The sequence below is a fragment of the Mustela erminea genome, chromosome 8 (genome assembly GCF_009829155.1).
Source record: "Mustela erminea isolate mMusErm1 chromosome 8, mMusErm1.Pri, whole genome shotgun sequence".
In the NCBI taxonomy this organism is placed as follows: domain Eukaryota; kingdom Metazoa; phylum Chordata; class Mammalia; order Carnivora; family Mustelidae; genus Mustela; species Mustela erminea.
This window is the reverse complement of record NC_045621.1, coordinates 16498261-16522881: the sequence shown is the minus strand read 5'-3', so window position 1 is coordinate 16522881 and position 24621 is coordinate 16498261. Positions and strand designations below refer to the sequence as shown.

General features: G+C 41.4%; 1 protein-coding gene across 4 annotated transcripts in view; it reads right to left on the bottom strand.

Moving 5' to 3' along the window:
* PARD3B (par-3 family cell polarity regulator beta) overlaps window positions 1–24621 on the bottom strand; it is a 1046926-nt gene that overhangs the window by 316891 nt on the left and 705414 nt on the right. For all 4 annotated transcript variants that reach the window (XM_032354007.1, XM_032354008.1, XM_032354009.1 and 1 more), the window contains 2 exons: window positions 1678–1884; window positions 705–942 (listed from right to left, as the gene is read on the bottom strand). In XM_032354007.1, coding sequence (XP_032209898.1) covers window positions 705–942; window positions 1678–1884 — 445 coding nt within the window. The remainder of the gene's footprint in view (window positions 1–704; window positions 943–1677; window positions 1885–24621) is intronic.

Here is a 24621-nt window from a genome sequence, read left to right as displayed (position 1 = left end):
GTGCCCTTGGGGGCCAAGCCCAGCGGCTGGGCTGGCTGCATCTGACACCGCGTCTCACGACCCCACTGAGTCAGGAGAGCAGGTCCGCTGGCCTCACTGTTAAAGTGAAGACAGGAAGGCTTGGGGAAGTGAAGCACCCATGAAGCCGGGCAGCTCACGTGTGCAGGGTCACGGACCGAGGACGGGGTGCTCCGACCCTAGACGCAGTGACCTCTCCACTGTCCGCTCCCCGCTTCTGCAGGTGCTAATGTGCTCACAGGCCTGGCCATGCACCTCCAGTTACGGGGCGGGTGAGTGAGCTCCGTCTACTCTGTCTTCTTTAAGTCACCTGGGGTGTCGCACACACCATGGCGGGGGACTCCCTCTCACCTCTTGCTTTCCCCACACTGAGGACGCATTTAATTCACCGCAAAAACCAAGGCCTGCGAGCACAGCCCATGCCTCTCCCAGGCATCAGCCTTTCGTTCATAGCAAACTGAACACAGCCTCCTGTCATCCCGGGGGACATCGGGGGCCACCCAGGAAGGCTCCTTCTGCTTCTGCGGGAAAGGAACGAGTGCCTTCGCCGTTGAGATTTTTATGCACTTAGCTAAAAAGGAGGGAACACTTGCCATTGTTTTCTGGATACACACAGATGAGCGATTTCACCAGGAAAACCCAAAAAGCAAGACAAGGCCCGCTGTGCCTTCGCAGCACGCCCCTACCTCAGCATGGCACCGAACCCTTTCTTCTTTATTTTCCTCTCTGGGTCTTCATTTTCCTCTTTCAGCTTTTTCTCCTTGGCTTTCAGTTTGCCCTTTTCCTTCTTCTTCTCCTTCTCTTTCGTTTTTTTGATTTTCCTGGCTTTCTGCTCCCCGTCCTCCAGCTCAGGGCTCCCCTGAGGGACAGATTCACAACTCAGAGCCCCTTGGCCGGAGTGAGAGCTCTTATCAGACAGACCGTCTGTGCGGAGAGAAAAATCAATACATGCGGTCAGGGGCACTGACGGTTAGTGTATCAAGAAAAGTCAAATGTAAAATACAGAGGGATGCAGGAACCACGCCAGAGTTTCACCCTTGCACGTGGCTACTTGTACCCTTTGAAGAGACAACTGCCTCAATCCGGTTACTTCAAGTAAGGTTTCCTGTGGGGAGGAGGGAGCAGTGGGTGGTTCAGCCAGGGGTATGAAAGGTTTGATCCGTGGCACAACACGAATATCTCTGAAAGATAGCTTGTTAACCTCGATTGGCTCCAAAAGCCCGTGTGCTGGCAAACAAACAGGGCGAGTTTATTTCCAGGAGAGGTTTCTGAGGACACATGTAACCCAACTGCTTTTACCCAATTAATGCAGTCAGTCCTCAGGTTGAGGCTGCTTCTAATGACTCGAATAAGAATGTCAAGAAATGCATACTTAGTGCTCCCAGCCTAAGGGCAAATGACAGTTGGTCCTTGTAGGAGAGTGAAGGGGGACATTTCTTTAGCGTTTGCACTGTCGAATAAATTGCATATTGTGTCAGCCAATTCCACGTTCGTTAAGCCAAAGGGCAAAACATCTCAGGAAAATGAATTACTTTTAATATCAAAAATATAATTGTGATCCTTAAATCATTTTTCTTTGTCATTAAGCACACATCCTTGGCTATGATTCGCGGATGATAATGAGATGAAGAACCCGGGTAAGGAGGCCCTTAGTCCTACCGGCTTCGAGCTCTTCCGGTCCGTCGTAGGATTTGTCAATGGCTGCCCGGAAACTCTCGTTGCAGCCCCGGCCGCGAACCATGTGCGGCCGGGGCCTGTGGAAGGGAAGTTCGTTCTTCCTGACCTCAGCAACCGCAGTCTGGAGGCTCTCCAAGGAACTGGACTTTTTCAAACCCAGAGTTGGACCGAAATCTTTGCTTGGAGAGTCTGGAAAAGAAAGGGCAAAAATGGACCCTTTCCCCAAGGAGGCATGGTGTGGTGTAGTGGAAAAGTCTGCTGTTCCGGAAATATTTGTTTGGGCATCTTTAAAAAGGGGGTTTCTGAGTGGGTGGGGTTTGGGGTTCGACCCCAGCTTTGCCAACTTTTCATGACCTTGACCAAGTGGTTTGAGTTCTTGGAAACTTAGTTTCCTTTCTTTGTGTGTGAAGTTGTGGTAAGATTTAAAATGATAACATATACTATATAAATATGCCTGTGTGTATTCATGCCCATACACAGATATCTATGAATTTGAACGTTTCTAGCAGTCTATAGAGATTGTACACACTCACACAAACACACATACATGCACACGGCATCTAAGATAAAGAGGGCTTCTCTCACAGTGCCCATCCAAAGTATTCGCTACATTGTGGCTTTTTAAAGATATATTTTTTTGAGAGAGAGAGAGAGAGAGAGAGAGAGAGCAAGCAAGCTTTGGAGGGGGGAGAGGTTGACGGAGAGGGAAAGTCTCAAGCAGACTCCCCGCTGAGCACAGAGCCCAGTGCAGAGCTCAATTTCATGACCGTGAGATCATGACCTGAATTGAAATCAAGAATCGGACCCTCAACTGACTGAGCCACCCAGGTGCCCCTACATGGTAGCTTCTACCATTTCCATGATCATTTTTGTGATTCTTGAGTAACATACTATGCATAGAAATCAACATTGAAGTGATCGTAATTTTTATGATTAAACACTTCACTCTAGTGGCTATTAATGTATCATGAATGCAATTCATTTAGTCAATAAATAAATAAAGCAAAGCAAGAAAGAAAATAACTTTTCTGTGTCAATGCTTATTGTCCAAAACCGTATTTCTATTTGGGTATCTAGAAAAAAGGTAATTTTTAAGTGTAATTATGTAATTCCAAACAAACAAACAAACAAACAAAAAAAACCCCAAACCTAAGTGAATTCTAGTAATTTGTTTTCCGATATATAATATCTTTCATTGGCACCATTTGGCCCTGTAGCTTCCCCCTGCCCCCATGCCGTGACCTCCATTCCCAGCCACAGTCAGGTTTTCTGGTTGGCTATAGCAGGATTAGGCTATCTAAATACCAGCATCACGAAGATTATTTTAAAGATGGAAATAATTCTATCAGGGTGCCTTTCCACTGGGGCGACATCTCACAATCCTCTCCAGTTGTAAAGGAGGTTATTACCACATGGAGGCCACATCTGCGTTTCTGGGAATAAACTACTTTGCAGTTTTTCAACAGATACAGATTGAATACATACTAAGGATTATGTACATAAAGTACCTTGCTCAATGCCTCTTTTCCGTATGTTCCGGATATGTTAAACATGGAATAATAATAATTCTAATAGCTAACATGGCATGACAAGCTTTGTCCTATTCTAAGTGCTTTACCTGTATTACCTTCCTATAATCCTGGCAGTTATTATTGTTAATCCCATTTTATAGATGAGGGAACTCATGCACAGAGCAGAGAAATAACGGCTGTAAAATTACACACTCACTCCGCATCAGAACTGGGAATGTCCTTAGGCAGCCTCACTCCAGCATTTCTGATCTAAAGAGAAACTTGGCCTCTGCCCTCAATTCGATTAGAGTCAAGCTACTTAAACTGTCCCACAGAGTCCTCGTCTCTAGAAGAAGATCATCAGTCTAGATTAGTCCCATGAGATGGGCCAAGTAGGCAAACTACAAAGATCAGATGTTCCTGTAATTCTACTTTCATCATTAACTTCCAGGAGGTAATTCTGCACTTTGGACAACATACATGATGACAATAAACACTGCATCTTATAGGCAACAATATATCTTGGATCAACCCAACCGAGATGAGCTTGAGCGAAAAAAAAATTACAAGAGATTTCGGGGACAGATTTCAGATGCTACTTGCAAGTCACAAACACTGAGACTATGTCACTACTAAATTCAAAAAGAGGCATACTTCTAAAATTCTCAGGAAGGAAGGCAAGTTGAAGAAACAGAAATTGGATAAGATCGTTTCTGACAAGAAAACAAAAGGCAACATAGAGGTTCGGGGTATTGAAGCAACAGTAAAAGCTTTGGAGTTTACAGAAAATATTTTACACCATCAACCCCTCAGGATGTCTGACGTGAAGTGTGGTGAAAACAAGAAGATGAAGAACGCTATCTGAGAAAGCTTAGCTCCTCTGTCAACAATAGTAACCATCTTTTATTTATTAATTGCCATCCAAGAGATTATATTAGAGCCCAAACTGTAAGTATTCATGTCAACCTTTTGCAGTAAATTCTACGGAACATGAAAGCAAATAAATCATCCAAGATATAAGACGCGCTATCTAAGAGGAGCTCATCCAATGCTCAGCAAGAAGTCATATTTGAGAAGGAACAAATACACTGTGACTCATTCTAAGCAAACTGAACATTAAGGATTCATGGATTTTGCTGGATTAATAGAGCCAGGAATTAATTCACTTTACAAAAATGAATAGAAGCCACAAATTAGAAGCATCAACTGACGTTGGCCAAAATTACAACCTAGCTGTATTGGATGTAGTAATAGTAAAATTAAAAGCAAAACTGCTTGAGTCCTGGGTTGTAAATGTGATCTCAGGGGTTGTCAGGCTTGGAAGAATTGTTTCTGTTTATTCCTGGGGAGTCAACAGGATGCAGCGATGGCAGGCTGATGTGAGAGAGGGAAATCTGAAAGCTGGAAAGCCTTTGCAAGAATTCGCAGGGGTATTGAACTGAAGTTCCAAGTGAACGAAGATTCTGATGTGGGCCTTGACCAGGATTACACATCCCTTCTAGGAGTCCCAGGGCTTCCAATAAATGGGCACATTTAATCCCTCTTCCCTTTTTCTTACTCTCACTGTTTCAAACTTAGCTTGACATTACCTAGGAAATTCTGTAGCTTTTAGAATGGGAAGATTCACTGTCTATTTTTAGCCTAACCATTTACACCAATTATATTTTTTCTAGGTTCCCATTAAAAGTAGAGGTCTCTCTGAAGGGATAATGTAAAGTAATTAATCAAATTCAAAACCTCAGTCATTCTATTCCATTGAAGTCATCCCAAAATATGATGACGCCTCACATTTTCTCTGCAGTGGATGTGTTATTGGCTGTGGCTGATTTGAAGCAATTGTCTGAGAGGGTGATCTATGATTACCATGTGTTATCAGTCTCAGGATGGGTGGACTCTGTCCAAATTCGAGCATTTACTTGTCCCATTTTGAGCATCTACAGAACTAATCTTAATATGATTGTTCAATGATTTCCAGGCCAACCTCACTTACTTGCCAATGCCAGGGAACAAATCTTCTTTCTCACTTTATTAGTAAGGCTTTATTATTTTAACTTATGGCTTCTATGTCCAGTGACCATGTTCTCTGAGAAAACTCATCTTTCCATCAAAGAACACAAACTTGACATACACAAACTTCTTTAAACAAATGATAGAATCATTATCAAGGGTGCTAGAAGAGGGACCTTACATGATAAAAATTATTCTCAAGGTCATATAATAGAAATATTCTCTTAAATTTCCCTGTGCCAAATTTTTCCTTAAAATAAGTCCTCAGAAAGAGTTATCACTGACTTTTTTTAAAGATGCTATAGCACTTTCAAAGATTCATCTGTTCCTAAAGGTAGGAAGGGCTGGTTTGACTGAGTCCCAGAAGCCTTTCCCACAAACAGTAGAGGGAAGTTTCAGGATCATGCCTTTTGGTCCACCAAGCCAGAGATCTATTCACTACTCCCTGTCATCCAGAAAAATCCAGTGTTAGGAAGAGAATGGGTGCAAGGATTTAAAGGCCGAAGACTTCTCTGTGTGAGCAATGGGCATGAAACAGGTGGCGTGGGAGCTACTATCTAAGTCAAGAGGAGCGCCTGTAAAACGGATCCTTCACACCCTGGGAAACCACGGCCCCCACCTTCTAGGGAGAATGTCCCATATTGATGTGTTACAAAACAGAAAGTCCTTGCTGGAGGACTATCTGGATGTGGACCTCAGTTTCTCTGACTCAGTCCTGCATTCCTGCCCTTGCCCCATGGCTGCAAACCACTGTTGGTTCCCTACAGGCAGGTGATTAGGATAACAGAGAACAGAAGTCTGGGGTATTGTAAATAGTGAGTAAGAGGGGACGCTGTGAGACATGCCAACAACTCTGCCACTTGTTTCCTGAGTTACTAACCCCTCCGTGCTTCAGTTTCCTTATCTGTAAAAGCACGAAAGAGGATTTGCCACATGGTCTATGCTCATAAAATAGTGGTGACAATTACTGTCACCTCTAAACATCTGAATAAGGCCTAGCAGAATTCATTTGTTTGGGTCCCCCACTGCATTCTTTGTTTTTGTTGTTAAGTTATATTTACTTATACGAGAGAGAGAGAGAGAAAGAGAGAGAGAGAAAGAGAGAACACGCACGCATATGCATGCGAGCTGGGGGAGGGGCAGAGGACAAGGGACACAGAAACTCAAGCAGACTCCGTGCAGAGCATGGAGCCCCCCCTTGGGGCTCGATCTCACCATTCTGAGATTAGGCCTGAGCCAAAACCAAGAGTCAGATGCTTAGCCGACTACACCACCCAGGTGTCCCTCCACCACTGCATTCTTAACTACAACCATTCCTTCCGCAAAAAGCTGATGAGGGTTTGCTAAAGAAATAGCATCATTTCTTTTTTATTCAAAATTTGAACTGATTTTTTTTTAAACAACTCCTTACATTTTTTTTTTTCTTTTGAAATAGGGTATATGTCCACATCTGTTCACTGCATATAGAGACTATCACTGGGAAAACTGAGAGGGGAGGAGTCTTGGTTGCCCTTTCCTTAAGGCTGTAATCATTTAATTAGTCTGAGATTTCACTGGCAATATTTGAACTTCCCGTCCTAGCATTAAAATCTTGCAATAAGAGAATGCCTTAATCCAGAAGACCAGTAATTGGATCTTCCATTATTGATGAAATTGCTTCCAATACATTCTTATTAGAACATAAGGAATTATTTTGGGGAAGGTATTCACTTTTGTATATGTGGCAAGTTTTTCTCCCAGCTAGAGCCTTATAATTAATAAATACTTATGATAAGTTAAGAATAAATAATGTATTAATTTGCACATTTCAATAACATCAATGGCCCTCAAGGCACTTAGTGAAAATTAATTACGTTAGTGTTCCTCCCTCTAAAATAGAGGAATTGTGCCCACTAGTAAATTGGGGATGAGAATGATTGCAATGCTATTCAGGGGTCACAGCATGAAACTTAAGAAGACCGGGAATTCGGCAAGATAGCTTGCTTTCATTATCAATTTGGCATTGCTGTATTATGAGCAATGAACTTGGGCAAATACAATAGAAATGCTTTACTTGCTTCATGGGGAGTTGTGATGTGAAATTAATAGCCTTAAAACTCTTTGAATGAAAAACTATTATAAATTCCAAGTAGGAAGTCACAACACCACTTTATTCTCCAATACATCCCACTTTGTCTTTTTATTTTAGATTACACTTAACTGAAAATTTTGTATATTTGATTTTTTTAGTAGTTTCCCTAGAGGCAAAATGTCTTATGTGCTTGAATAGATATCATTGCAAATCCATTAGCCTAGGAAAAAAAGTTCCCCATAATATCCAAATGTATAATCTCTCAAATTATGTTATCTGTGCTAACTATGTCCATAATGGGCCTAATTACCTTCCTGCCTATCTCAGTATTCCAAATATTGATCATCATTCCAAGCTTATCACCGGGTCCCGTTTCCTATTCATTACCATAGGGCATAATGTAATCTGGTTTATACATTATCTGCTGTCATTTGGGTCTCAGTTCTTTTACTGGCAATTTCCAAGTTCTCCAGGAGAAGAGATTTTTCTTTTAAGTCTCGTAAATCCCAGGGTCTTTCATCATTTCTTGAAATTCATGTCAAATGTTCAATAATGAACTTCTCATTAAGATTCATAGATTTGCATAATCTCTTCTACTCTGTCTCCAAACATTGTCTATTTTAAAATGAAAATATCTAGAGAAAATATGGGAAGATTAGGTGAACAAATAAAACACATTGCTTTGATGATGAGTGTGGGCATGGCCCTCCCAAAGTCCTTCAAATCTTTGCCACGTGCTGTTACACAAGCTCATTGTTACTGGAAGTTCATTCTCTTACAGACTAAATGTTGAAATCTTATGCTTGATTTTGGTTTCTTTCCTGGACTCAAATGATGGGTGACAAAGGTAAAGAACAGTGAATTTACTGCACCAAAAACATTCTAATGACACCTTTTTCCATTTATTGTCTCTTTTGTGGATAAGGGACTGGAGTCTGGTTCAATTTAATGGGTAAATTATTTAAAAATATCTATATATAATCATATTTCTGAGTAGATTCCACTGAGATGACTAAAGAACTCAGATAAACCCATTCCCAAGAACTGTTTTTTGTGATCTCTTGCATTCCCTCTTATCTAGCTTATTAGGGAAACTCTTACCTAACTAAAACAACAACAACAATAACAACTCACAATTGGCATTCAAAATAATAATTAATTTAAAAATTGGATAAATAGCATCATCTCCAAAAGGGAATATGGTTAAGTAAAAGAATCAAAACAAATCAAAGCTAATTTTATTATTTAATTGAGGGGGAATAAAAGGCTTATTTGAGAGTCCAATGAACTGTCTAAAGTAGCAAGCTTTTCCACCTGTGAAACAGGATCAATAGGGTTGATAAATGCCACCCATCACTTTCTTAGTCCTGTTGACATGGTCTCTTCAGCACAGGGAAGTACTACACAAATACTTGTTGTAGGGATAAATGAAGGAGAAGGTGAAGGGTGGTTAGAGCACATGGACGCCCCTTTTCTCCAGGACAGGGAGGGGGAACCAAATTTTATCGGGAGAAACACACCTCCGAGTTGCTTCACTTCCTCAAAGCGCTCAGAGTCTTCTTTGTTAGTATAGCCCTTGGGTTCTTTGGTGTCACTTTCAAGGGTTTAATAATTATTGCCCGAACTATCACTATTCATTAATCTTCTCTGTGTTTCACCTTTTTGTACTAGTCATTCCTTTTGCTTAACTTCTCTTCTTGTAATATTAACCTTTTCTGCCATTTCTACCTCGTTTGAGCGCAACTTCAGTCTTGTTTATAACCCCTGCAAGAACACCCTTATTTGTCTTCCAGCTCCTTCTTGTGTACCTTGGGAACAGGCTTTCACTCTGAACACAAGTCGCATCTGTGATTCCACTCGCCGCCCCACCCTTTCCTTTTACCGTTTACTCTTTGTGTGGCTTGCTTCCACAGCACCTCTTTCTTCTGCTTTTGATTGTTGAGTGGCTTCTGCTCTCTGTGGTTATCTACTATAGTACTCTCAAAATAAAGTACAACATAAAGAATTCTAATAAGTCTCTTTAAAACCATTAGCATAACTAAAAGGTCAAACTGATTGATTTCTTGGATGGAGACTTAGAAAGATGTTTTTACATGATGTTATGTAAATTGAGTACCTGTATCTTTTAGGGTCAAACATTATTTTTGCACTTTTGCTTTACTATTTTCTCTCCTTTTGATAGCTGACTGTACTCAAAAAAAAAAAAAAAAAAAAAAAAAGACCCACTTCAAATTCTCAGTGACTGAGTTATTTATAGACCTGATAGAAAGTGTGTTTTTCAGTTTGGTGTGGATATGAATAACAATCTCTTTATGGATATATTTTAAGTAAGATTTCAATTTAATGTTAAAGTGTCAAGCCAGAATTAAGTCATCTATCAATGAGTGACTACTGAGTTGTTTTATGGTTCAGAACGGTGCTTGTCATAAAGGTAACAGAGGATAAGTATAATAGTAACAAACACTTCCTTGTTGCTTTATAATTTCCGAAGTTCTTTCCTCTACAGCATGAGGTCATATCACATACACCAGTGATTTTGCTCAAATTCACTTGTACATTCACATTCAGAGAGAGCTCAAATGAAGGAAGGTGGGAAAACAAGACAAAATAACTTATGTAATGGGAGTCATTTCAGTCACTATCCATCTCAGTGAGAGTAGACTCTAGAATGAATGCTTCTCAGACAAGGCAGGAGTTTGGATAAATGAACTGTTTCCTGTGAGTCTACGCTTTTACTTTTCCCTGTGGGTAAACACTGTATCATTTTTTAATTGAGATATAATTGATAAATAACATTGTGAAAGTTTAAGGGGTATAAATGATGACCTGATATGCATATTGTCAATTGATTATCACAAGAAGGTTGTTTATCACCTCACATAATGACCATTTTCTGGTGTGCGTGGTAAGAACATTTAAGATCTACTCTCTTAGCAACTTTCAACTATATAGCACAAAATTGTTAACTATAGTTTCCATGTTGCACTTAGATTCCCAGAACATAATCACCTTATAATTGGAAGCTGGGTCCTTTGACTAATGTTCCCTATTTCCCCCATCCCTCGGGTCCTGGCAACCAACATTCTGCTGTTTCTATGAATTTAGCTATTTATGATTCCACATATAAGTGAGATCATATAATATTTGCCTTTCTCTCACTTATGTTAACTTAGCATAATGCCCTCAAGATCCATCCATGTTGTTGAAAATGGCAGGATTTCCATCTTTTTTATGGCTGGATAATATTCCCTTGTATATTCAAGCTGTATTTTCTTTATCTCTTTATTTACTGATGGTCGTTTGTGTTGTTTCCATGTGTTGGCCATTGTGAATATTGTGGCAATGAAAACAGGAGTGCAGATACCTCTTCAAAATAGCGATTTCATTTCCTTCATAAGAGAGATTGCTGGGCCACACAGTAGCTCTATTTTTCATTTTTTGAAGAATCTCTATATTGTTTTCCATAGTAGCTGTACCAGTTTACATTGCCACCAACAGTGCACGAGGGTCCCCTTTTTCCCACATCCCATTTCTAGTCTTTTGGCTAACAGCCATTGTAATAGGTATTAGGTGATGGTCTCTACTTGTTGCTTATGTCATGAGCTGCTTACGTCATGAGGGATAGTCATTCTTGAGTTTCAAGATTTCTATCTTCTATGGGTCCCCATGTTTAAGCCCAAGCCTATCACTTCAGCTGATGCTTGACTGAAGAAACAGCTATCTGTTGCAGATATTTTGAATTCCGTACTTTAATGTGAATTTGGACAATTCTCCATAATATTTTATGATTTCCCTTTCCCTGATGACTTGAGAACCATTCTTGATGGTTCTTATCTCATGTAAATCTCAGAACAACCACTCAACTCAATTCTCTTCCCATTCCTTTTAAAATTCCCTGAGTTTGCAGACAAAGAAATGTTGGCCTCCTGACTTGGCAAAGCCACTGGGATGCTCTACAAGGCTATCTTTACCTCAACAACCCAGGAATTAAGCTCCTCCCACTGTTTTTGAAGCCTCAGAAATACAAGATAATATACCTACTTTCCTCCAAGATGTTATTATCTGTGTGCTGAGCAAAGATGGACACACATGAAGTGATAACACTAGATAATGAATAGAAGTCCCTTCCCATTTGTGAGGGACCCATTTGAAAATATATACTGATTTCCAAACTCTAGAAAATAAAAACATTTGACTCCAGGTTCCTCAGAAGTGGTATGTCCAATGGGTACCATGTTATCTCTTCACTCCACTAATTAACTGCTTCTTCGGCATTCAGTAATAACTTAATCTTTAGAGCAATCCTATAACAAGCACCCGTCTGGCATCAGACCACTTAAGTTCATTTTCCAGTTCCAATCTACACTAATTATGTCACCTTTGATGCTCTCAATCCCTCTGTGACTCAATTTCCTCGTTTGTAAATTTTGTAATTTGTAAATTTGTTATACATTTTGCAGTTTGTTACAATGACAAATTTGTAAAACTTGTAAACCAGAGATAATGACTACACCTTCTTCACCGGGTAGTTAGGGGGACTCTCTGGGAAGAGCCCAAACATGATGCCTGGCACATATAAGTATTCAGTAAACATTAGTTTGTGCCATATGTCTTCTTTTATGAGCAATGTTTATACTCATTAGGAGGATTTCTTTACAACCAGCAGAATGCCAAGAGGATTTCTGTTCCATAGCCATATACCAGGGGCCTGTGGTATCATTAGCTTTGACTTTTCACTCTTGATGCAAAATGAATTATTTTTGTATTGTTTAAGACTTTCATCACTTTTCAAATTATCTTCTATACCCTTCACTTTTTCCAATAGCCCCCAAACCTTGTTTCTTGCAGAGGTCTTTTCCACACAGAACCCAAATGTTAAAATCACTTGATGGGAATGCCCATGCCTGGGCCAAGGAAAGAGCCGGGTGACTCTTCTCCCTCAGACCGACACATTACATCATCAACAAAATGACAAACCAGACAGTGCCATAGACCTTTGGGGTCATGAGGCAACAGACAATACTGAACCCTACAGAACCAAGGACGTTGATATATGGCATAGTTCCGGGCTGAGTGGTGTGGGCATATGAAAGTACAAAGAGGACAAAACACCCTGATCCTCGGTCACTAGCTAATGCTACATGAACAAAGCAAGGCTCATCCTTGAAGATGAATCAGACACAGGCAGGAGAAGTAGGAGGTGAGCAGTTCCTCCACAAAGGAGGAAATACATGAGGAAAACCCCAAACTCTTTGGCGGTGGTGACAAAGGATGGATGGAGTGAACGGTAAGGGAAAGGGACTATATTGGGGATTGGTGGGAAAGAAGTCAGGGTAAAGGAAGAAATGAAGGGCCTCGAACTCTGGCTGAAAATGTGAGACTGCAGCAGGAGGGCAACGGGAATCCTTTAAAAGTTCTTCACCAGCAGAAGGGCTTGGTAATATTGGTATTTTGAGAAAGGACAACACAGAAGAAATATATAGGATAAATTAAGGAGAAGAAAGACCGCTGTATTACATGGTAATGGGACTCACTGCAAATAAAGTATCGTGGTCTTCACTTTTTTCCTGTTAACAATTCAGATTTCAGGCTTTTGTGAAGGAATTTCTTCTAAAACATTTTTAGTGTGGTGAGTCATCTTTCCTTACAGCGAGTGGAGCTACTTGCCTTAGACATTTCTCTGACCAACTGGGAAAGGCAGAAGAAACGTGGGCTAATCTACCTGGGAAGAAAGAGGTGCTCCTGGAAGTGTCTCTGTGAATGGGTCGGACAGGGGCACTGCCTGCCATCCACAAGCTTCTTCCTGGCATGGCTAAGCTGTGACTGCCACAGCCAGACCCGAAGCTATCTCCTCTGAAGCACACTTTATTATATTGGGTAATACATAATGATTAATGGGCAGTAAAACTAATAACATGGGGGCACACAAAATAAATGAGGTGGCAAATATGAAAAGGAAGTCCCACTTAATGTTGTTGTGAAATCTGACAATATGTTGGAATTTCCCTATAACTCAGCCTGAGGAGCCCCTGCCAGCAGGAAACAAGGTTACAAGAAGGTGGCATTTCCATTAATAACTCCCACTTGGGGAAGTCTATGATCAATCTTTCTCGTACCGAAATTCTTGCTGGACTGTAGTGAAATTTCAGAGAACATGGAGATGCTGCTGTATTCCATCTCAGGGAAGCTTCTGGAGGAAAGGAAAGAACATCACAACTTGCCAGCTATCTGGACTTGCCCTTTTCATCTACCCCTGGTATTGACATTCATTTTTTTTTTTTTTCCTACCTAGCATTCCCCATTCCAGATGGAATGAGCATCTTGTTTTTTTTGGGGGGGGGGCGGTTGGGGGGAGTTACTATGCATCCCCTACTTCACCTAGAAGTGTGCCTATGACCCAGGCATAACTGGTCAGTCAATTGCATCCCCCTGGTTGGTTTGGAGGTAAGTTGTTGGTCTACACAGGGCTAATTAGAACTAACCCTGGTAGACTGACCTGGAAAAAGCCATCTTATTTTCTACTAGGGTTACTGGGAGGGTAAGCCTGGAGCTGCTGAGGGCCATCTTGCTTTTCCATAAAAATGAAGTCCAATGAGAGGGACCAGAACTGGGAGAAAGAGCACTGTTGACACTGACACCCTACATCCAGCCTTCTCTTTACGTAGATGCTCCTCTGAACTTTTCAGCTGCCCGATTCAACAGACTATTTCTTTTGCAAAAGCCAGTTTGAAATTGGTATTTTCCATTGTCACCTAAAGAGTTGGCTTAGTCCCTTATTCTCTAATACTTCTTCTACATACCAACCACCAGTTGTTTCCCCTCAGGTCAGACAGATACTTGAGCAACAGGGAAGGTTGTTCCTCGGTTATTATGGTGAAGAGATCATAGGTACAGATCGGATGAGAGCGGTGAGAACAAGTTCTGATGTTAGTCTATAAGCGGGCATGTTGTCATGTTACCAGGTGGGTTTTATGAGAGATAAATTTCCCAACAGAGACGATTGTATCAAACTGAACTTTTCATCTTGGCCCCTGACTCCTCTGTGAAGAGGACCATTTTCCCGATTATTTCAAATAACGGTAGACATACAACTAATTGCTATACACTTTGGAAAAATAGAATGGCTTCTGAAAACAATAAAATGAATTCTTGTTATGGTTAACCAAGGGTTCAAACAACCTACCTACAATTGCACTAATTAAATGCATTGCTTTGGATTTTAAAGTTAACCTAATTTCTCTCATAAGGCACTGCTCTTCCCATTGCATTCTCATGGCTACTCAACAGAGGCCACACATGGGGGAGGCAGTGGAGCTGTGGCACTGGGGGTGGTGTCTGTTTCTCCAGGAGGGTTTGCACTGTATGACTATGTTCCTGTCAAGCTTCTCTTTAATGACATTTCTAAATAAATGTGAATCCCCCCAATTTTTTTTTTTTAAGAGGGGAGAGAGAGACAGTGAGCGAGAGACAGTGAGAGAGAGAGAGAGAAAATAGGACAGGGTGGCAGGGTGCGAAGGAGAAAGAGAATCTTAAGCAGACTCCATGGCTAGCACAGAGCCTGACATGAAATGACCAGAGATCATGACCCGAGCCAAAATGGAGAGTGAGAGGCTTAACCAACTGAGATACCCAAGTGCCGCTGCAAGAAACACCTTTTATGTGGACTTAGCATTGAAAGACCTGAGGTCTAGGCAAGTCATTTAACTTTTATGGGCATCAGTTTTTTCATCAGTAACAGTGGGAAAGTGAAAAAAATATGATATTGATGATGACGAAAACAGCAGCAGCAGCAGCTATCTGTATCTGGTACATTCCAAGTGTGCGGGTGTCTGTACTCATTTAATTATATGAAGTATATGCTATCGATATCCCCATTTTATAGCTGAAGGAATTGAGGCCCTGATAGTAAGTTGAATAACGTATCTAAATTACCAGTAATGCCAACCTCATGAAATTTTGTTGTGATCAATTGAAATTACCCATGAATGAGGAAGCCACAGAGCTCCAACATACTATGTGTGTGGTTGTGTCATGTTGCTGTTAATAAAAAAAAAAGGGGGGGAGGGTGTTCTCCTCCGCATCTGTTACAGACATTGGATTTAAGTGATCCCAAGAAGATACAGAGAGGTATCCGACTGTGAACACGTGTTTATGGAAGATCAAAATGCAGAATTCAAAAACATCCCCAAACAAGGTGGAATATGGTAAAAGGTAGAGTGGGGGATAGGAGTCAGGGGAACAAAAGGAGACTCAGAGCTGAAATGGACTGAGAGATGGTCCTAGGGACTGACCGGGAAGGAGGGAGAGCAGAAGCCTGATGAGTGGTGGCAACCGCAATCTGCCTGCTGCGGAGCGTTCGCGTGGGGCGGGAGGCATGCCGCGGTGAAGATGGACAGAGAGGACGGAAAAAGAGCAAAGACCACACTCGAAGCCAGATCAGCAGGTGCGTGATTGATCCCACCAGCAGTATGAGACCTCTGAAGTCTGCGACTGTGTCCAAACTTCGTCACTCAAATACAGTGCTTATTTCTGGGGACGATAACCAAGGCAGGGCTTTCTGTTTGTACCATGTACTAGGTGGGACTCATTTGGCCTACAGGCATGTGACCTTAAGACCCAAAACTGGGATGGATTTTTTTGTTTTGCCTCAACAACAGTAACAACAAAGCTGATCTTTATTTAGAACTTACTATGTGACAGGCTCCGTGCCAAGCGCTTGTAATGTCTGGATAGCCCAAGAACGGCTTTTCCTCATTAATCGCCTTTTATAGAAGTCAGCCTCCCTGATCAGAAGCCCTGGTTCTGCCCCAAACATTGTAGAGCCCTATTTTACTTTTGGTAGTTAATTATAATAAAAACACAAAAATGTACAGCTTTTCTTAAAAAAAAATTATATCAAAAAGAGAGGACTATTGGGTGCACTGCTGATGCTGCCCCACCAAAAAAAAAAAAAAAAAAAATCTACTTTTGTTCTTTTAATATCAACTTTTGAGCAAACCAAATGTCATGTGTTATTCTCCCTGCCTTGTTCTGGGTAAGAATTTAGAAAGGAGCTGTGATGTATCATTAAATAGTTTTTCCCATCATCTTATGGCTGAGTTATTGGCACTAGATATAGCCATGGGGGGAAAAATAAATGTTTATGATGATTTAAAAGACCAATTATAAGCCTCTGCTTTATTCCTTACTCAGCATCCTGCATGGCATGTAAAAACAGCAATGAAAAAAACACACTACATTGGAAATTTTAGCTGAGGAGAATGTCAGCTTTCAGTTACACTTAGAGAATAAAAAACATTAGGATACCATTAACAGTTCCAGAGTAATGGAGGCAAAGTAGGATTGTTTTCTATTATTATTATTACTGCTATTAATGGGTCAGAGCATTCCAAGGGAGAAAAGCTGGGGACAATCCATACACTTTCAATAGAGCATTAACTCTTTCAGGTCAAAAGGGGGCCCAGCCAGCCGACTGCACCAGGAGGTTACTAAATGATACCCTGGTGGCCTCGAAGAATTTATCTCCTGTCTAAAGAGCCTCACTTACATGTTTCTATTTTCTGTATTCGATCTCCACAAATATTCCAGTAAGAGAAAAGGTTAATTTGCAGATAATTATTTAGGGAGAGAGGGAATATTTTTTAAAGCAGAAAAACAAAAACAACCTGTCACAATGCATCAGTCACTGTGTGCAAATCTGGAAAAGGATAATGAGCCTCGTGAAGTAACAGAATTAAGATGAAAAATTAGAGGTGCAAGATGGAACGATTTTCTTTCAAGGGAAGTACCTGGTGAAATAATTTTTTCCCCATTGTTCATTTCACGCGATTTCTATGTGACTAAGTACAGCTAATCCTGTCTCTTTCCAAAAGTTAATGTCAGCTACTCAAATAATCTGCTTTCTTGATTTAATTGCATAGTTTAACCTCTGACATAACCTTTTAATTCACACCATGACAGCCAACCCGGCAGAAAGTTTTTCTAGGAATCTGAGTAACTTCCCCACGGTAACAACTACTTTCCCTTTTTGGGGGGTAGAGAGGGGAATATTCTGCCCAAAATCATCAAATCTGCCACAGCTGCTCTGGCTGTGGCTTTCTTACTGCAGGGAAGGGGGAAATTGGTTGGGATATCTAGTGCGTTAAAAGTTACATGCACAATAGTGTCAGTATACTTAACATTACCGAACCATACCCTTAAAGAGAGTCAAAATGGTAAGTTTTATGTTATGTATATTTTACTAAAATTAAAATGTCTTTTTTAAAATTGGTTCTTTTAAAAAAGCATGGTTACTAAAAAGGGGCAGGATATAGAACATTGATCAAATGATATTTTGGTTAATAAAAGTGTGTACTTTCAACTCGTTTCAAATAGGGTTGTAGAAAAAAAAATACTGTTAACATTTGAACATTTTGCTGCTGTTTAGTGCATTGAAGTGAATTTGCGGAACAGAATTAACGAGAGTACTTGGCTTCTTAAAACGCTAGGAGAAGGGTGCCTGGGTGGCTCAGTCATTAAGTGTCTATCTTTTGCTCAGGTCGCGATCCCTGGGTCCTGGCCCCACACTGGGCTCCCTGCTCAGTAGGGAGTCTACTTCTCCCTCTCCCTGCTGCTCTGCCTACTCCCTGTCAAATAAATAAATAAATAAACTCTTTTTAAAAAACTGCTAGGACGGAAGTCTTCGTCTACAGTAGTATAAGGACTCACACCGTCCGAAGGCTTTGATTTTAAGTGAAGACCAAACAATGATTCCGGCAGAGTGGAACCAATGGACTGTAGGCAATTAAGGTGGTAATATTCTGATGTTGTTTTAACATTGATTTTTTTTTTCAAATTAGTAAGAAAGTTTCTCCTGTTTTAGCAATTTAAGAATCACGATTTAGGGAAGCAACTTACTTTTAATAGCAAGAAATTTAAATATGGCTTGTGTTTGCTATTTATGTCACTGCAATATTCGAAGAGGAGACAATTATTAAGGTTTATGTTCAAAGTGTCATTTGAAATGCTGGGACAGAGTCTCTGGCCACAGATACTACAAGGATTCTTCAGTAGGCTATCATCAAGAGATGAAGAAAGAGATTAATAAGGTGAACTAACAAACCGAGTCCAAACACGTGCCATTTTGGATTAAATTCCTCGGCAAAGAAATATAAAGACAGGGAGTAGAATCTCCTCATTCAGTATTTCTCTTTGGTTGTGGGCATTTTTATTAGAATTATTTCAGTATGAGTTTCTTCTCTTCATAGCTTGGATTTTTTTTCTCCCTATGGTGAAATGATAATTCTTTGCTTATATAACCTCACTAATGCTGTATCAGAGTTTTGCTGCATGATCAAATAAAAGGAGGTCTAGAGGTTGAGAAAAGAAAATTTGTTTAAACAAACATCTTGATAATTAGAAAACTGATGGGAAATTCTCTGCTTTTCTACAAAGAAAACCAAAGCTATGGATATGAGAGGTGCGTAAAAGGCCGGAAGCCACACAAGTACCACGTTCCCTTCTGTCCTCAACTCTGAAGACAAGGCAATTTCACCCACTGATACATTTCAGGGCTACACTTGTGTATATTTCTTTCTCTTCCTTTTTATGGAAAATTAGGCCCTTTCAAGTGTATATACCTGGCCAGGAGGTGCATTACTGGGCTATTTTAAGATGAAATGGTTTTGATTTGCTGATCAACCCAGAACAGTTCCCCCTCCTCAGTGGACAGTCATGGTAACTTTAAAAAGTGAAGCACTGACATTCTAGAAAAACTCTCCCCTGGATGGTGTTCAAATTGGTCGATGATCGGAAGTATATATTTTCCCAGCTTAGGAAGAAAAGTAGATTTCTCGGTTTGTCATAAATCCAGAGAGGAAGGCTGTGCCCGGGACATTCGGACTTGTGTGGAACTGGTCTCTGGAATGGTCTCTGGCCCCGTCCTACTCTTTGGGTGCCTGGAGCTCTGTCCCTCTCTTTCAAATAGTGTTCAGTATCTGAGACGCTAAAGTAAATGTTTATTTAACATGATCAACCCAAATCCTTCTTCTCCTCTGGCCTGCCCCCCACCCTTTCCTGCACCTGTCTGCTCTCGCATCACGGAATCCTGTACCCCCGAAATGTTTAGGACTTCATTTTATAGCTGCCTTTGCCCTTCCCTACCAGGAGAGCAGCCACTCTAATTTAAGAAGCCCTAAATATTGTTGCCATGGGTGACACAAGAGCATCAAGAATGGTGGAGCTCAACTAATAAAAAGGCTTTCACAGCATTTCAGCCTTTGCTCATAAGTAAAGTTAAAATTTATGGCTTTTAAAATACTGGATCTGGAAGAGGTCAGGTTAAACGGCTGCTAGTAATAAAAGGAATCAATACGCCACAGCATCTTGAAACAGCCAGCAAACTAAATAAACACTCCATCCAAATCCACTTGGCCCTGAATTAAAAGAACATAAAATACTGTATTTATTTGGTTTGTTCCCTATCCATCAAAAGCTTGCTTCTTGGGGTCTTCACAAATTCTACCCAAGAAAAGTATCAAATGTTTGTTAGCCAAATGGCAATTTTAGAACATGTCAAGGCTTTGGGTAATTAACTAAGTGTTACTTTATCAGGGAAGCACTTGTAGATGAGTTTACTATAAACACACAAATAAGACAAGCAGCCCAGCCTGAAAAGACAACAGACTTTCTGATCCTTATTTACAAAACTGACATGGGAATTTGATATCCTCTGAGAACCAAAGCCTTCCTCCAGGAAAAAAGAAAAGGGGAAAGAACAGTGCCTTTTCAGTAGTTCTTTTCTCTCATGCTGAACTCTGAAATTCAATCTTGATTTTTGAATGAAAATGAAACCATTTGTAATAAGGAATAAAATCACAAGTCAGATAACCAAGGACAATTGTTAATTACATTGGGAAGAGAAAAATTAGTGAATTTTGAAAGCAGGGCAAGCATAGCCTACCTCTTTGATGATTTTTTTTTTTTTTTTTTTGCTACAGATTATCCAAGGCACAGAAATACCATCTGCTTTTCTTTGGTGACAAATAGTTTAATAATCTGTTAATGTTATTTTTCTGTTCAAAGTTCATGCATGGGGAAAAGGCATAGTGACTGTGTTTTGTCCTAAAGCCATCCCCCTCCCCCCCAGAAGGTATTATATGAAAGCTATTTATGTCAGAGAAGGGCGAATGCTATTTATCCCTTCTGACAGAAGAAATCCTGACACAAAGGGACTCTTTTACCCTTCTCTAATGGCTTATGGTTTAATATTTTAAATGTATTTTTGCTTTTCATGGTTCAGCACTAACTATGACTCTGGAATGAAAATAAGTGATCACGATTTATAGACATCACAGGTTAAATAGGGATACTTCTTTCTTGGTAGCCTCAGCTGTATTTAGGCTCCCTGCTGGGAATAATCTTGGATTTCAGAAACCAAGCTTTAGGGTCAGAAACACTGGTGAACATACTTTCCAGAAGGTGCTTCTCTTTGGTCTGGTTTGACCCTATTAGAAAACAAGAAATGCTCTTTAAGTGGGGATTCATTTTAGGGAAGTGATGTCCTTTCACTGAAATGGGACTGGCTGAGTCATTTAAGACAACCCTCCTCCTCTGAGAGGTCCTGAGTACTGGGAAGGAACTCAGAGGCAGCTTTTCAGGGTTTCGGGAGAAGACTCTAAAATTAGGCTGAGGTCATTCTAGGGTCTAAACTTCAAAACCAGATAAAAGCAATGATTTAAGAAGAAATCCGCCAAAGGACGGACATCCATTTAGCTTTCCCTTTGGACAATCAGACGTTTTAATGATGTCTTGTGAAATTATGGCAAATGTTTTTAAAACATTTTTTTAAAATGTTTTTTAAAAAATCTGAAAAAAACAAAAACAAAACAAAAAAATAAACCCTGAACATACAGAAGAATCTAACAAGAAAAGACGGTGATAGAGAAAAGAGATGGATAGGACAAGTCCTCCATGGAGTGAGCTAACGTTAGTGACGGTGAGAACGTCAAAAACACGGTCCCAGCACACGGTATAGAAGCTATGTTGGGAAATCCAAGCGAAACATTTGGAGAAAGTAAAGGATGCTGACATGTAGCTCGTCCTGAAGGTGGACGGAGAGAATGGACTGGCAACAAGAACACTTATCTGGCTGTTCTTCTGAAAGGCAATGTTGAATTTCGAGGAAAAGTTAAGGGAGTTGGAGAATGAACACTTTTATAAAAGTTCCGTCACCTCCTGAAGTTCAGAATCAGACTTGTGTTTAAGTTTCTTAAGGAATGAAGCGGCCACCATTTTTCATTCTCACAGTGACAGAGGGCTTCCAGAGAAATTAAATTCATTAATTTATTGTGAAAGAGTTGCACGCAGCCTCTGGGGTGCCCCGCGGTTTTATTCGTTTCTCGTTAAGTCTCCAAAGCCTCTCCAGCAGCCGTTGATGCAAAACCTTCCGTAACACCAAGTCTCCCGTTTCTATTGCCCACCATTCTCAGGAAATAAAACACGGATCCTCTAACGTTGTCCTTTGTCGACCTCAAACATAGTCTTTGTCCTGCATCCGTCCTGCCTCCTGAGTCTCACGTCCAGGAAAGAGCGACCCCTCTGCCTTCAGAGGCTGCCAGTTATCCAGGTTCTCTCCATCCATCAGAGCCCACGGATTCCTTCTCTTCCCTGAAATCATCTCTTGGGTCTCTCCTATTCAGAAGACCCTGCCGGTCTTCTAACTTCTACGTTTCCTCTTCTTTTCATGCCCGGTTGGGCGCACCTGGGGGAGTTGACTTTCCCCTTGGTTCCCGCATCCTCTGCCATCTGGCTTCTAGTTCCAGGGCTTCCCCCATGCTCCAAGGTCACCAATTACCTCCTAATTGCCAGAACCAATAAACTTTGCTCCAGCCTTATTGTGTTTGATCTCCCGGCAGCGCTCCATACTCTCCTTAACCCCTTCTGGATGAAACCCTATCCTCCCGCCGCAGCCAGGCGTCCAGGACCCATGCTACCTGGTTCTTCTCCTGGTATGTCCGTTCCAGGTCAGGCTCCGTTACTGGTGCCCTTTCTTCCCCTTTTCCCCAAACGCGGGCCTGCTCCAAGATTTAACCCTTGGCTCAATGCTGTCTTTATTCCCATTTTCCCTCTGGGTATCTGTTTCCAGATTTCTGATGACCTGATCAAATTACTCCTCCAGGCTCCCTACTGCTTTGGGGAAGAACGTTCTAACTCCTTAGGATGGTTTGGAAAGCACTTCGTGATCTGCCTCTTTTCTACATCCCTCTTGGCCTTTCCTCTCCTGTCTTTGCTCTTCCCCATGTAGTCCAACTTGCAGCCAATTTGAACGGATTGTTTCACTTCCGTACGCCAGCTCCCACCTTTGGGACTTTGCACGTGCCTGACACCCCCTCCAGCATTTTCCTCTCTCCTCTCCAGTCAGCTCTTCCTCAACCTCACTTTCTTAGACACCACTTCCACCAGGAAGCCTTCCCCAACCACCTTTATGTCAGAAAAGAAAGGAGGGAGAAGACGGTGGTCAGGTTCCTCATTTCTGTTCCCATGTCAGGACTAGAATTTACTGACTGCTAATCATTACTTTAAGCATGATTCAGTTTGCACAAGATTAATCCTCACCTCGACTCCTGAAGTGAGGTGCTCTTATTACGGTAACTTATCCAGGGGTAAACTGAGGCACAGAGAGGTTAGTATCTTGTCCAAGGTCACACAGCCAGTAAGCAACAGAGCTGGGATTTGAACTCCAGGACTCTGTCTCCAGGTTCAGTGACCTAGATAACACCATACAGCTGCAGAATTATGCATCACTCTGTACACTGTGTATATATCTGCTTTTCTTACTAAACTCTAAGCTCTTTGAAGACAAGAACAAGTCATGGTCACCTTTGTATCAGTGCCCCGCACCGGGCACTCTCAATAATGACTTGTTATTTGACTAATTAATCCAATCTTCCTGACTGTGATCTCAAAGATGCCCTCTCAGGATTGCTCACAGCACGGGTTCCTCTTTCATTGTGTCCCTGCTGCAGCAAACACTGGGATCACTCAGCTGTGGTAAGTATGGAGGTTGTCCTAAAGTCTAAAACTCTTCACCTGTGAGGCCGATGCTATGATGATCCATGGTTTACAGCTAAAGAGGCTGAGGCTCAGAATGACACACTGAACCAGCTATGGAACAAGGGCAAACCTAGGGCTGTTTGCCAGTGACGGTCATGCGGCTAACCGCCGATCCGCAGGTGTCCCCACCAGGACCGCAAGCTTCCTACCACGCAGAGCCCTTTGGTCTCCTCCTGTCAGAGATTTTACCAAGAGCTCAGAGGCAGAAGTTGCCGTGCAGATGTTGACTGATAACCGCTACAAGCCGCAGTCTGGAATCCTCCTGCTGCCCCAGAAGGCACACCCCCAGTATACCCAAGGCAAGCCATTCCTGTGCTAGAAGGTGCTGCTGTTCCGCACCCCCCTGCGCACCCCCCCACTCCCCGCCCAGCTAAGGCCCTGCTCTTGCTCCTACTGGCAAACCTCTTCTTCCCTCAACTCCTCCCCAGCAATGCTTTGCTGGACTCCTTTGTCTTCTTTTAAATTCTTTCAAAAAGCCTTTTCTCGGTGAAGCTTTCCACCAGGTCTTTTTGTGCTTTCTTTGAACAAGGATGAATAAGAAAAGAGAAAGGAAAATACCACAAATCCTGTATAAACAATAAAGAACTGCAGGTCTTTGAGATTTAACTACCTTTTCAGAAGGTGTATTTTCTCTCCAGCTTGTTTGCCAAAGCTCTCGCAGCACCAGACATCCTGCTGGCTCACCACAAAAGGAAGGAATGGCGGCTGGAAAGAGAGGCCGCCCCACAGTCTCCCAGACTTATTTCCACTGCCCTCTGTCTCTTTCAAATAGGACTTCCTCGAGTCAGCAATTCACGTATGCTAGTATGCTATGTGGGGTTGCGTGTGTGCTTGACACATTTTCAGGAAGAGAACACCTCAATGGGGGCAATGGCTTCCCTTCCTTGAGTCAAGACTGTCTCTTAACAGATTTCTCACGCAACATTGCCAACCGACCTGAGACTGTGGCAAGAGCACACGTCATTAGTACCTGAACCGAACTGATAGGAAAAAGTCCCCGCTGAACTTTTTCTCTCCAAGAACGTCTCCCTGCACTGTTTGTCTATAGCTACTCTCAATGGACAAAATACAGAATTCAGGTAAAAACAATGACAACCCCAGATTTTTTTTTTTTTTTAATACTACTATGAAACCATGATCACCTCTTTAGGGTAATCTAAAGAGGCAGGTGGCTCCTGATTTTTATCGCTGGATCCCTTAAATAAATATTTCGAGATAAGATACATGAACTTGTGTCTCATGGCC